This window comes from Aplidium turbinatum, chromosome 11 (assembly GCF_918807975.1).
Source record: "Aplidium turbinatum chromosome 11, kaAplTurb1.1, whole genome shotgun sequence".
In the NCBI taxonomy this organism is placed as follows: Eukaryota; Metazoa; Chordata; class Ascidiacea; order Aplousobranchia; family Polyclinidae; genus Aplidium; species Aplidium turbinatum.
The window spans coordinates 11,130,974-11,144,994 of NC_137482.1; the positions used below are offsets into that span (position 1 = coordinate 11,130,974).

The 14,021-nt window shown below is 37.6% G+C and overlaps 2 protein-coding genes across 2 annotated transcripts; both read left to right on the plus strand.

Moving 5' to 3' along the window:
• The first annotated feature begins 2,283 nt into the window (after nt 1-2,283).
• On the plus strand, nt 2,284-3,832 carry LOC145779913 (protein SYS1 homolog). The gene has a single exon (XM_082591586.1). It carries the CDS (start codon nt 2,353-2,355, stop codon nt 2,935-2,937), a length of 585 nt encoding a protein of 194 aa, XP_082447712.1. The 5' UTR covers nt 2,284-2,352; the 3' UTR covers nt 2,938-3,832.
• A 171-nt stretch (nt 3,833-4,003) lies between these two features.
• On the plus strand, nt 4,004-14,021 carry LOC145779447 (DNA excision repair protein ERCC-5-like). The gene is made up of 13 exons (XM_082591041.1): nt 4,004-4,152; nt 4,576-4,669; nt 6,055-6,261; nt 6,441-6,496; nt 9,465-9,616; nt 9,803-9,977; nt 10,383-10,576; nt 10,748-11,379; nt 11,628-11,832; nt 11,980-12,208; nt 12,372-12,484; nt 12,607-12,806; nt 13,291-14,021. The coding sequence occupies exons 1-13, from the start codon at nt 4,065-4,067 to the stop codon at nt 13,598-13,600; spliced, it is 2,655 nt and encodes an 884-aa protein (XP_082447167.1). The 5' UTR covers nt 4,004-4,064; the 3' UTR covers nt 13,601-14,021.

The following is a 14,021-nucleotide window of genomic DNA, read 5'->3' on the forward strand; positions in this document are numbered from 1 at the left end:
ACCAGTAGCCTACGAGCAGTGCGATTGCGATTACATAGGACCTTGGTTTGCTACGGCTCGAAAGCACTTTTTGTTTTTGGCAAATTTGAGTCAAATGTAAAGCAGCTCATTTGATAATACAGACGAAATCGGTTAATAATATACTGCTTAAACGTATCAATCGTTTATTTGAATCAAAACCTGAAATCCCAAACCAAATCCAATCTAATGTTAAGTAAAAATATCGGTTAAGCGTATACCGCTTAAACGAATAAGTCGGATAAAAGCATCAGGATTTGCTTCACATTTGCATACTTCATTCATTTAATCGTATAATTGTACCCGCATGCAAAAAGAGAATGTCTCTTTTTGTCTGCAATTTTCAAAGGCGAAATGAAGCAAAGGTGTGACAGACGCAAGTGATCAAAACAAAGACAAGTGTCTGTAATCCCAGGCCATAATCTTATGTGCTGGACATCGCACTGCAAACAACCAATTTTCGCACAGCTGGGTTTCATTAAAACAGAAGAGCAGACAAAAGGAATAATCACACTTCCTAATAAAGAAGTTTAAATGCTTTTGATGTCATCCGTCGGCGACTGGCCTTCCAAGGAATGGACGCCGACGAATTATTTCGGCTTGAGAGGGAAACATGTCCAAAAGTTTAAACCAGAAAACTTTGGAGAATTTTTTTAAAATTGCTGAATAAAAGTAGCCTACTGTTGTGAAATGCAGTGCGTAATTTCATTAGTGCAGTTTCGTTCAGTTGAAGAACACTGCAAATTAATTATTTTACCAGACAGCGCAAAAAACTTGAAAAAAAAATCTTTGTGATTTCAAAACAAACAATAAGTGTGAGCTGTGTTTTTCTACAATACCCCTATTTTTCTAGGCCACATTCCGTTCTCAAAACTACACAGCTGGTAGGCTAAAAATAGCACGCTTGAATCAAAAACTTCAACGGCCAAACTTCGCATTGTGACGTCACAGAGATCGGTGAGATGAAAACAAGTCCGATTGCCGCAGTTTGCAGAAAAATGCTTTGATCGCACAAGCTCTTCCCAGTCAGCAAAGCTGGTCTTTTTTACATTGATTCAACGTCTGCAGACAATAAATCAATGTAAAAAGAACCGGTTTTGCTGGCTGGAACATACCGCATAGTGTTATGTAACAGATAACTAGTAAACTCTTTAAAGTTTAACCAGAATTGTAAACAGTTGTAGCAAGTATCAGTTTGTAATGTGCGTTGCAGCCTAGTCAGCATAGACGTCTTCTCAACAATTACGCCATTCACCACGAACCTTTTTTTTTTAGCAAATTGGTTAAACGAATCAATCGTATAATCGTATCAAAACGTCTGGCAAATAGATGATACGATTAACCGATTTCGTCTGTAGTTTGTTTTTATATTGTGCTTTATGTACACAAGTTATTAGGCGATGAGCACCAAATAAAGTTATTATTATTTCATTTCTACATTTGGTAAGTGAATTATTTTTTTTATCTTTTTTCAATTGCGTTGGAAATTGAAAATTCTTTTAGTTGAATTTTTGTTTGCCACAAGGAAAAGTGACTGTGTTTGCCGAACAATATTGTATGCGTCTTTGTTATATATTATAAATCTTCACTCTAGTTACGATAATTCAGTCAAATTCTGTTTAATAGTGTTTTTATTTATTACCCTACTTTGGTGAAATGACTGATCATATGCACTACATTTTACTGTTAATGATGTATATATATATCTGTTCAAATTCAATGTATTAATTTATAAAATAAAATTCATCCATGTATATTTATAGCTTTTATGTTTACATATTAGGGTAATATTTACCTTATAAGGTCCGCTCCGATAGCTCAATTGGTTAGCGCTTGACATGTGGAACGAAGAACCTTCAAGATCAAACGGCGCTGGCTTGACTCTCGGGGTGTGCGTTTGAGCAACGCACGTCTTAGACTGCTCTCCATCAGCTGGCATCTAATGGATGGAATAATTTCCCGGCAACAAGACTTCTACAATCAGAATTTTTACTCTGTCAATCTTAGTGACCAGGCCTGCTTCATCAGTGGTTCAAAGCCTCTGCGAAACTGCCAGGATTAAGCTCTCAAAGAAGCTTTCCCAGTCTGATGATTAAGATTCAATCAGTCAATCAATCACATTTCACAAAAAATATGCTTGAATCATTGACTGACATATAGTGACCATAGGACTCTAAGGTCATAACTAAAACCTCTAGGCTACTTAAATTGTTAGATCTATTGGAATAAATAGAATGGTGTTACTACTTGCAGATAATTTCACAATAGTTTTTTGTTAAACTGAGTACTATATCTTATCTGATTGTTTAAAGAGCAGTTACCTTGCTAGCCTATATGGACCATATGGGCCTTTTTCAAAGAATTTGGTCGTCAGTTAATGGGATTATCACTAGAACTTTTCCTTCATTATTGCAATATCAAAAGCTAAAGACAAGTGCACCATCAGCCAGCATGAGCGGACGATTTAGAAGCTATGTATGGGATCCTGTTTTAATCATTGCTCAAATGGTGTCAATGCAATGTATATTTTACACTTCTCTTGGCATTATCACAACCTTTTGTCTATCGCTTGGAGGATATCCCCCATCTCTGCATAGTATATTTGACACTGGTGCTATTCACTACTCTGGACAGGCTAGCCGTTTATTAATGGTGGCACATGTTTTGAACTCTTTATTTAGTGCTTTTGCACTTTGGTATATCATTCAACGAGCTAAACAATGTCTTGACTTTACATGCACACTTCATTTTTTTCATTTCATTTTTTGCTGTATTTTTTCCCAATATTTTCCTTTGCAATTTACTTGGTGGTTGATTCAATTAGTTTGCATTATCTTAACTGTTGTAATTGGAGAGTATTTGTGTTTTCGAACTGATATGAAAGATATTCCTCTTGTTGGTAAGAAAGCTGATGTGTGAAAGTTCTTGCAATATTTAATTTTTTCTTAAGTTTAAAGTCAAGATCAGCAGTTTTGACAAAAGCAATAAAAGAATATTTCTGGTACCAAACTATACATCAGGAACTTGATGGATATTGCTTTATGTATTTACATATCATGTAAAACATTTGAAAATGTGTGAACATTTTAAAAGCAGTAAGAACAATTTAGAATTTGGTATTGCTGTTTGGAACCATCATTATATAGTATATATACATATACATGACTAATTGGGAATGCTATGGGAAATATATACATATATAATACAATAACCTACTAGGCTACTATAATCATTTTATGTACACAATTACATAAGTTGATCTATTTTTGAAGTAAAAATTTGTAAAACTAATTGAGAAATGCATTTTGTTAAACAGTACGTATGTTGTATACTACATTGTACTACATTTAGCTCAAATTTCTTTCTCTGATGGATTTTTAAGTCAAGTATTGAAAATTTTTCAACTTGAATTTCTCATCATTAGCCTATTTCTGAATGATTATATCAGTTTGCTAAATTTGTTGGTTTGTCATTGTTGGGTTAGTTTGGACCTGGTAATGATTTCTGTGTATTCCTGCAAAGTTTACACCACCTTGTAACTGCTATTGAAACTATGACTTTACGAAGTGTTCTTTACGAGACAGAAAACTATCTGTGTTAAGGTATTTTAGAGTGCAAGTTACTTTAATGAAGATTTCATACTATATATACTGTACTTGTTTACAACACAATCAAAATGTTTTGTTTAAGAGACAGACATATCTGATTGTTGTTTGATACGTCAACAATCAACATAATTTCTTAGTCATTTTGTCTATTGGTAGCCTATTGAATAACAGCTGCCAGTAAAAATTGCATTTATGAAATCCCTTTATTGTTTTATTGACTAAACGACTGATTTGTAATACAGTACTAATGTTTCAAGTTGTTTGACTTTAACACTAGTGAAAGTACTCAGTTAGAACAAGTATATTTGTTAACGTAATGTGAATTTTGTTTTGCTTGTACAAAAGCGCAGTATATATGCAATATGTTAGAGTTAAGCTGTACCTTATTTGTGATGATGATTTAAGTTGTTTGTTACATTCTTGATGTGTTGATGAAAGATGGGAGTAAAAGGGCTATGGAAACTTTTGGAAGGAACAGGTCAACCAGTGACACTGGAATCTTTGGAAGGAAAAGTTCTAGCAATAGGTAAAAAGTCTCAAAAAGTCTAAAAATTTTGGTATTATTATGTCAAAGAGTTTACAGATCAGGTATTGAGGTATTCATATGTGATAAAAGATAGTTACTTGGTTATAATGCCAGCTGGTTAACCGTGATCTGTGAGCGTCTTGTAATTGCTAGATACAAACTGTTAATTGTTTTAGAATAACTTGGGATAAACTTTCAAGGAATGTAGCCTACCTTGTTTATCTTTCATCAAATTTCACACTTTTTCAAGTGTTGTTGGCAATGTTTTGACTTGTAATCAATAGGCCTATGTTTGCAAAGTGCATGATAATGTTTTTATCAACGAGGTTCAAAATTTTTGAAAGGAGTGAGTATCACTGCCTTTGCAATACTGATCAGTCTGCTTCATGTTATCCTGTAATACAAACACTATACTACTTGCAGATGTGAGCTTGTGGCTGAACATGGCCATTAAAGGAATGAGAGATTTGCATGGTCATTCAGCCAGTGATGCTCATTTGATCACTTTATTTCATAGGTTAGTACAATCACTTGTTGTTTTTCTCTGTTATAAAGCAGTTGAATTGTTTGACAGATCTTAGTTGCCTAACCGGTAAAAGGTAAAAAACTTATTGGCAGTTTTATGTAAGTAAGTAACGTTTTATGTAACGCATCCACTTGTAACATCCAGGCTTGATTATTCAAATTCATTGTTAAATAACATTCCACATTGTACTATTTTGCGTCTTCAAAGAGTTCAGAATGCTGTCGCTTGGCTAATTACTTTAACACGTAAACGTGAGCATATCACTCCTATACTAAAATCCCTGCATTGGTTTTCAGTATTGTATTGTATTCGCTTCAAAATATGTCTATTAATTTATAAAGTTTTCCATGGTTTTGCTCCGAACTGTCTGGACACTTTGCTTGTTCATTATAAAGCTGCCAGAACTTTGCGTTCTCAACATCAATTGCTCTTGTGCAACCCTTCATGTAAGACACAATATTGAAATCGCACCTTCCCAGTTGTTGCTGCCAGTTGCTGGAATTGTTCGGTCCACGACATTAAGGCGTGAACAAAACGGCGCGAGACAAAACGACGCAGAAAAAACAGCGCAGAGACAAAATGGCGCAGAGGCAAAACGGCGCAGATACAAAATGGCGCAGAAGCAAAACGGCGCACACAAAACGGCGCCAAAGTCAACGTAACAAGCTCAGAACCTTTTCCTTATTTTGTTCACATGTTTTGGTCAATTCCTCTTTGTCATGAGTTGCCAAGGGTGGTGGGGGGGAGACTTGTATACCAGCTCCAAAAATCCTTATTCACACATAAACTTTCGTTATGGTTGCAGAGTATTATCGTTCTATACATTGACTTTGGCACCGTTTTGTCTGCGCCGTTTTGCCTCTGTGCCATTTTGTCTCTGCGTCGTTTTGTTCGCGCCTTAATGTCCTGCTTCGGGAATTGTTTGCCTATTTGTGTAAAAGAAGCTGAAAATTTAAATGAATTCAAAGCTCGCTTGAAAACGTTCTATTTCAATGAACATTATGACTGAAAGTACCGTATTATATTAACTATCACCATTGTCACGTACATTGTACAGCGCCCAGAAGCATAGTTTGACTGTGGATGTGGCGCTATATAAATATTGTTATTATTATTATTATTAAGTATCACATGCCAGAAATTGCACTCTACAGTACTTGGATAAACATTAATTTTTTTTTGTATTTTTAGTACAGTACTGTGTTTCAATGGCCTTGGATTTAAAAAAAAATATATTCATGATACAGTATATTGTTTATGCATTACATGAAATTTAATCAATTAAGCTGCACAATTAGGTTCATCTCCATAACAATTTGATATTATAATGTCAGATTCGTGTTGAAATCATTTGAAATTTGGCCTTGTTTTAACAGAATATGCAAGCTACTGTACTTCGGTGTGAAGCCAGTTTTTGTGTTTGATGGTAAAGCGCCGCTTTTGAAGCAAAAAACATTGCAGGAACGGCGGCAGAAAAAGCAGACGCATGTTAAGCAAAGCAAAGCTGCTTCAGAGAAGTTGTTGCAAAATTATTTGAAACGACAAGTGCTAAATACTGCAATCAAAGGAAAGAAAGAATCAGAGTGAGTTTTCTTATGTTAAAAAAATCCCGATAAGCTGTTTTCATATCAAGAAAGTTCCAATTTTTTGGAATTCTGGCTATACACTAGAAAGAAAATTATCAGTTCAGTTTAATTTTTGAATTGGAAAAAGGTTGGATTGTTGTTTGTAGTCTTAAATTGGCTTTTTTTTTTACTTTTAGGGCATCCAATTCTGAAACTCAACCTTCTCAAATTGATAGAAGCATCAAAGAAATTAGTAAGTACGATTGATATTTTCTGAGCACTGTGGAAGTCAGTTGACGATGTTTACGTTGTGGTAGATTTCGTATACGTTTTTTTGGAAAATGCCTACATAAACAGACTTTTGAAACCAGTTTCATGGCTTGTAACAAAAACAATTGTCTTATGGTGTCAGGTATAATGAAGCAGTGAAAGTAATAACCTTTAATAACAGATCTATATATTTGGAATATAGGTATTTCAAGTAGAGATGTACCGATACCAATATTTTGGCCGATACCGATATCACTTTTTTAGGCCGATACCGATACTGATATCAGTATTTTGGCCGATACTTTGGTGTTACAAAAAGAAGTAATTTTGGTATTTGCAAGGAAATATATCAAATGTTAAGTTTTACCTTATATGCATAAAACTATTAAAAAAAGATTTGAATTGGCATAATTTATTAAAGATTCAAGACCAATCTCAACCGCATTGTTGTGTCATAATAGTAGGTTTTAGTAATAAAAGGCCACCGTAATTGAGGATAGGGGTATAAGGGAAGAAACATTACATCATAATTTGAGTTTCTGAAAAATTAATAAAGTGTTTGCGTAAACTCTCCAAATAGGCTATCATAATTGATAATAAGATGTAAAATGTAAACCAAGTGATTTTTGTAGTCGTACAAAAACTATTCGACAAGTAATGTGCAACCTAAGGGCGCTTGTCGTTTGGTTGAAAAGCTTTTGCCAGGCCAAGACTACCCAGGTAGCAAAAATGTACAATTCTCCATCGCTCCCACCCCGCCAAACGCTCAAAAAACCCGTGCAACTCGGCTGCCCCCAGCAAGCCGGCTTCACCAGTCGGCGATTTAACTTTCACCCTTAGCCACAACAAACTCACCAAGCCCAAACAATGTCATGGCAGAATAAGTAGGCCCAAAAAGAAAGCAATGAGACCACAAATCCTCACCAAACCAATCAAAATGGTCTTGTTGCGCCCAAGATGACGACCTTATTGCGAAGAAAGGAGCGTCCCCCCCGGCCACCAGCACAAGGCTGAGCACTCACCAGCACAGCGAGCTGCCGCAACCCGCCCACCACAACGGTGCAGCTTCCACACTAGCCATTTCAATTCTTGTCGATGTCAATTCTTGCTACAAAACGGCTGCCGAGAAACATATAGTTGATTGGATGGTCTAAATGGCTAGCGTAGAAGCTACACCATTATGGCCAGCAAATCGCAACAGCCCGCCGCACCAGTGAGCACCCAGCCCCATGCCAACAGCAGGGAAGGACACTCCCACCCCCACAATGAGGCCGCCATCCCAGGCGCAACAAGACCACTTATTGATTAGTTCACTGAGGATTCCAGTCCCACCGCCCCCCACCCAATCCGCCACGACATTGTTCAAGCCTGGTGAGTCCACCATAATGAAAGGCGCAAACCAAATCACAAACTGACAGAACCAGCCCACCAAAAACAACCAAGCCACACGGGTCCCTCAAACGTCCAACAACGCAAAAACTAGGGATGTGCCGATTACAGAATTTTTGCCGATACCGATTCCGATGCCGATTCTTTGGTTAAATGATTAAAGCTGCTTTTAGTTGGCGCTTTACAAGTGGTTGCAATTTTGTTACAAGTTGCTGCCTTTGAAGTGTCTAAAAGCGTTCACTTTGTCGCCTACTCTAGACAGCGTGATTTTTTACGGTGGTTGTTTACTTTTTGCGCGCTACAAAGTGGTGATAGACACGCGTTTTATTTGTCGCGGAAATCAGTGAAAAGAGAAAAATCGCCATTGCTCACAGAGTGCAAAATAAACGTAGCTTAATGCAGTGTGCAAAATGTTATCTTGTGCGGTTTGCAGTATTTTTCTCGCAGAATTCAAGAATCAAGAAGGTGCCAGAAACAAGAAGAGAAAAAGACTTGAGTGTAAAAGAAAATGAACGCAGCGGTATTGAATATACAAAAACCTTTAAAAAAGTAACACACCAGCCTTGCATTCAAAGTGCATCAATAGGCGAAAAAAGAAAAACATCTTGTGAAGAAATTAGTATTGTTTTCGAACGCAGAGTTGCAGCCAATCTTGTTGCTTAGCAAACACGTGAAAAAAGATTATCGGGTAGCTGGTTTGATTACGTTTGCGCAATCACACGATTGTTTGTTGAACGCATTAAGCGCTTCTTTTGATTAGGAAACTTTGATAAAGAATGGGCAATTTTTTTCGATGCCGATTCCGATGCCGATTCTCCAAAAATTGCCGATACCTGCCGATTCCGATGCCGATTAATCGGCACATCCTTAGCAAAAACGATGCAAAACTACACATTTCCGCCACCTGGGTAGTCTTGGCCTGGTTTTATCCTCTGCTGAGAGTAAAAAAGAAACACAAATGATAAATATTGGAGAAATCGAGTCTCCTTCACAACTTAAGAATCAAACAACACAAAACTGCTGAAACAAAACGTTTTGTTTGAGTGAAAGAATTACTGTAAGCAAACAATGCCAAAAGATGCGCGCATGAAGTCATGGGAGTGTGAGGTATCAAAAATTTGAACAGGTTGTTATTTTTCTACTTCAATGTGACGTTAGTTACTACTTTAAAAAATCTATATCTTTGCTTCTGCAGAAAATCCGCAGCAAACGTCTTTTTTTTACATGTTTTGTATCGGTCACAGTATCGGCCAAATTTTGCCGATACCGATACTCAAAAAATGGCCGATATCACCGATGCCGATACCGATATATCGGTACATCTCTAATTTCAAGCAAGCCACCGCATCCACGTTACAGTTTCGATTTTCATGAATTTTAAATGTTCATTATTCATAAACAAAGATGTGTTTTTAAAGTCGCCAATTCTAAAGTACTGTACATTCCTCAGTCACTTTCCTTTTTTTCCAATGCCCGTACTTCAATATATAATTCATCTACATCCTGTTAATCCTTAGTCCATTTCTCTAAAAAGTCCAAGATAACGTAATTTCTCATGACAGAAAAAGTTAACTGCAATGAAGAGGAAGAGTTGTACAAGTTGCCAGAAAGCCAGAGAAGTCAAGATCTTTTGAATAGTTCCGATGAAGAAAAGGAAGACCAGTGGCACAAAAGGTCATCCACCCGGGAAGCTGTTTATGGCACTGCTATGGCGGTAATTACAAATTATGTGTTAAAGTTTTCATGGAAAGTTGCTACAATTTCGTTTAGCAAGATTTTTCTATTTAAATGAAAAAAAACAGCTGATAAGGTCGATTATTATTTCTATTGATTGATTCAGTGTGAAAACTGTACTTGTCAGCTAAGATAATGCTTGCTTTGTTGGTTGGCTCTTTTCCAGGGTGATTTTAAGCAAATGATGTCAGTCGATGTAAACTCAAGCGACTTCAAATCGCTCCCTTCAGACATACAGCACGAGCTGCTGCACGATATTAAGGAAATACGGAAGAGACGACGAACGCAAATCGAGGCTATGCCAGATCAATCGGAATCGTTTTCAAATTACCAGTTGCAAGGTAGATTACAGTCTTGTGTTAGTAATGCTCAAAAGTTCGGTTCGTTTGGCTGTTCAATGGCTCTTCCTTAAACTCAATGGAACTGACGATTTATGTTTGTCGATATCTGATTCTGGACTACAGAGGAACGGAACTAGGTTGTATTTGAGCTCTATTCTGCTTTCATTTGTGATTCGCCAGGCAGCTGCAGAGAATAGAGATGTCTTGTTTTCAGCTTTGTTAAGGACAAGTGGTTTACCTTGTTACCGGGAATTTGCTTTTGAAACGATGCAGTTCTTCCACAATTGTAAATAGTTGCGATGCAATTTTTGTCGGAGTAGTAAGTCAAGCATTAGTTTTTGAACTTTTTGTCTCTTTGGTTTTGATAAAACGGAATACAGTCAATAATATCAATACGATATTCAGGTATTTTGGCCAAACGTGAACTATCTGGCAGAATCGAAAAAATAGAAAAGCAAATGCAAGAAGAAAATGCGATCGCCATGTCAATGATGGGTGATGGTTACGACATGAGCAATGTGACAGCAAATCGATTGATTTCGGATGAGAAAACTCATTTTGTTCTCATCAGCAAACTTTCCAAGAAAGCTGATGCCAAGGTTAATCCGAATCTACTGAAACAGTTGACGAAGTTTGTAAAACACTATAGTTGTAGGTTCGACATTAGCATAACTTGTGACCTTGTTAAACGCTGTGTAGAGCTTTTGTTTAAAGTGTGATGGGATGTTTCTGCGTTGAAGGTTTTATCGCTTACTTCCTTACTTTTGCAGAAAGCTGAATCCGACGCAGATGTTGCTTACTTATCTAACATCGCTTCAACGTCAGGCGACGCTAAACCAACTGCCAATGAACAAATTTCGTTTGAGCCTCCTGTCGAATCTCTTCTGCTAAGTCGAGTGGAAACTTCTCAACCCAACTCAACAGTGAATTCACTGAGCTCGGCTGAAAAATCCAGTACGTTACTATTGAAACAAAATCTAAACGATGAACTAAACTCTGAAGCCATTTCTTCTTCATCAGAGGAAGAGCTTGATGCATTTCTCAGGAAACCTTCTTCAGTTGCCATTGCACAGAGCAATGTGAACAACCAAAGTTTACTGGTTAGTCCTGATGAGAATCCGGAGTTCGAGCTTCCATCTCAGCCCAAATCACCATCCAGCGAAGATAACGACAACCCAACTACCATTCAACAGGACAATGCTGATACGACTCAAATTAATAATCACGTTTCACAAATTCCCTTGGAATCTCCTATCCCACTGGCAGTGGATAGTGTTTCTGAAAAATGCAACGTCAGCGCAGATGAACTGGTGGATTTTGTTGAAGTCGAAGATAACGCTACAGAAAGTCAGGGAGACTTGACAAAGGTAAAATCACTCGCTGATGTGGACAGCGAAACCAGGTGAATACCTATATTTGTAACTGAAATAGAAGTAGATATATTTATAACTCTGTCTTTTTGTCATGTTTGCCTTTCGATTGATGCCAGGATCAGTTGTTTTCCGAACGATTGCTCGCTATATGACTAGCCTAAGGAAAAAAAAAACGTTGTACACTTGATCGAACAACTGGTTTATCACGATGTATTTTATGAATATCTTGCCTACAAAACATGTTTTTTAACGCTGTGTTTTAATAATATCTTTACAGTGGCGGCCTAAATGTGTCTGATCAGTGGCTAGAAGGTGAAGAAGACTTTGAAATGTTGACGGAGCAACTGGAAGCTGAAGATATTTTGCTAATAGAAAAAATGCGTTCCTCTGTCCGAGCAGCAAGGGATGTGTCGGATGCCGCTACCACGGAGAGTCAGCAATTGTTGCAGCTTTTTGGTGTTCCTTATTTAGTCAGTCCCCAGGTAAATCCGGCCGCAAAATCTGCCTTTTTGTATAAATTCAACGTTTGTAGACGTTTTTGAACGAATTTTGCTCGTTGGAAAATTGCTTAAGATTAGCCTGCTGCATCTAGACTGTGCATTTCACTCTACTAAAGTGTTCTTGCGCAGGAAGCCGAGTCCCAGTGTGCGTATCTCAACCACGCTGGTCTGACGATGGGAACGATTACTGACGATTCGGATGTTTGGCTGTTCGGTGGACGCGTCGTGTACAAGGATGTCTTTGCCAAGAAACGAGACCCAACTTTGTACTCCATCAATGACATCAAAGCTGAATTGGGCCTTGAAAGACATCACATGATCAGCATAGGCCTTTGCAGTGGAAGCGACTACACTGTAGGTTGGTAAATCAGGGAGCACTTAACGCTTAGAGGTTTTATTTTTCCAACTGATTTATATTTTTCAAAGAAATAACCATTGCCTTTAAACATTATAGGGAAAAATGGCATTGGAAACCTTATTTTAGCAATAAAAATGTCACTTATCATTTGTCTTCTGTCAAGGGATTGACGGGGTCGGTCCCGTTACAGCCTTGGAGATTATGCAGGAATTTCCAGGCAAAGGCATCGAGGGTTTGAAAGATTTCAAAGAGTGGTGGGATTCCGCGCATAAACAGGTAGTGTACAACTGCACACTCTTTTAGCTCTTTATTTTTGTTAAATTTTACTCTGATGAAGATCTTGCATAGCTGTTTATTGTACTTAACACGCAAGAATTTCATATATTTTGAATATGCAGGTTGGCTTCATTTCTAATAAAGAAACTAAAATACGAGCGAGTCTTCGCAAGTTAGTTTTGCCATCCGGCTTTCCCTCCGAGCTAGTAGCAGATGCCTACCTGAAGCCGACTGTGTGCGAATCAAAGGAGATTTTTTCCTGGGGGATGCCGGACCTTGATGCGATCAGAGATTTTTTGATCGGACGGCTTCATTGGACCAAGTATGTAACTCTTTAAAAGAATTGGGTACCGGTAATAAAAATCTGTGACCTGCTATGTGTAAATGATTGATTTCTACTGCTCCACAAGTTCACGCAGAGGAAACAGTTCCTAATCTTACCAAGACCGTTTAAAATTGAGTTGGTGTTCTTTTAGCCTTAAAGTACATTAGTGAAGGAATGAAACCACGTCGGCTTGACTTAATTTAGAAGTGTTTTTAGTCAATCGTCGATTATATGTATCTTGAATTGCAGTTTAATCTTAAAAAATTTAATCATTAGATGAATAAACATATTTTTAATGGATACAAACTCCTACAAAAGAATCTAAACCAATAATCTTTAAATGTGAGGTCAATGAAATATTGGAGGAAGTTCCAATTACTTTGTGCGACTCCTGCACTTGCGAGTGGGTATTTCAGAACTTATTAATATCATGGATACAGTGAAAAAGTCGCTCTGTTCCTCATATCCAATTACATTTCAGGGGAAAAGTCGACGAATCTCTACTGCCTGTGTTAAAGCGAGCTGCTGAGCGGAATTCACAAGCCCAGATAACAAGTTACTTTCCACGCTTGCTGCCAATGCAAAAATCGAAGAGAAGCAAAAGAGTCGTCAGAGCAATCACTGCCATGGCCAAGCCGCGTAGCTCGGAAACTGTTGATAAAAATATCAAAAATAAACCAACTCGTGGAAGAAAAAGAACTAAACAGTCGACAAGGAATGGAATTTTGTCAAAACGAGCTTCATCCTCAACTAAAGAACCGTGCTTGTCCGAATCCTCTAGTTCTGATTGAAATATCACTAGCCTACATCATATTGGATGAGTAATTGAGCACCGTACATTGAGTAATCCCTTCAATAATGATTGCTCATTTCGTTTGATTCGTGTGCCCGATTGCTTCTGCAAGCGCAAAGTAGATTAATACTTAGCATGCACCTTTGTTGCACCAAGCACAAACGGAAATTTGTCGTCGCAAGGCCATGTTTCTCTTTATGATAGTTTATTTATGTTATCGTTGAATTAAATCGATTTGCCTATTCGCGTGAGAAAGGCTTACGGAAGTTTTCAGTTGCAAATCAATCTAAATTCTAGACCTGCTGTTCTAGACCTAGTGTTTGGGCCTGCCAAAAAAAAGCTGAGATGCAATTTGTGTATTTGTGCTACAGCACTGTATTTCAACCAGTGGCGTAACTCAGGGGCTGTTTAAATATCCT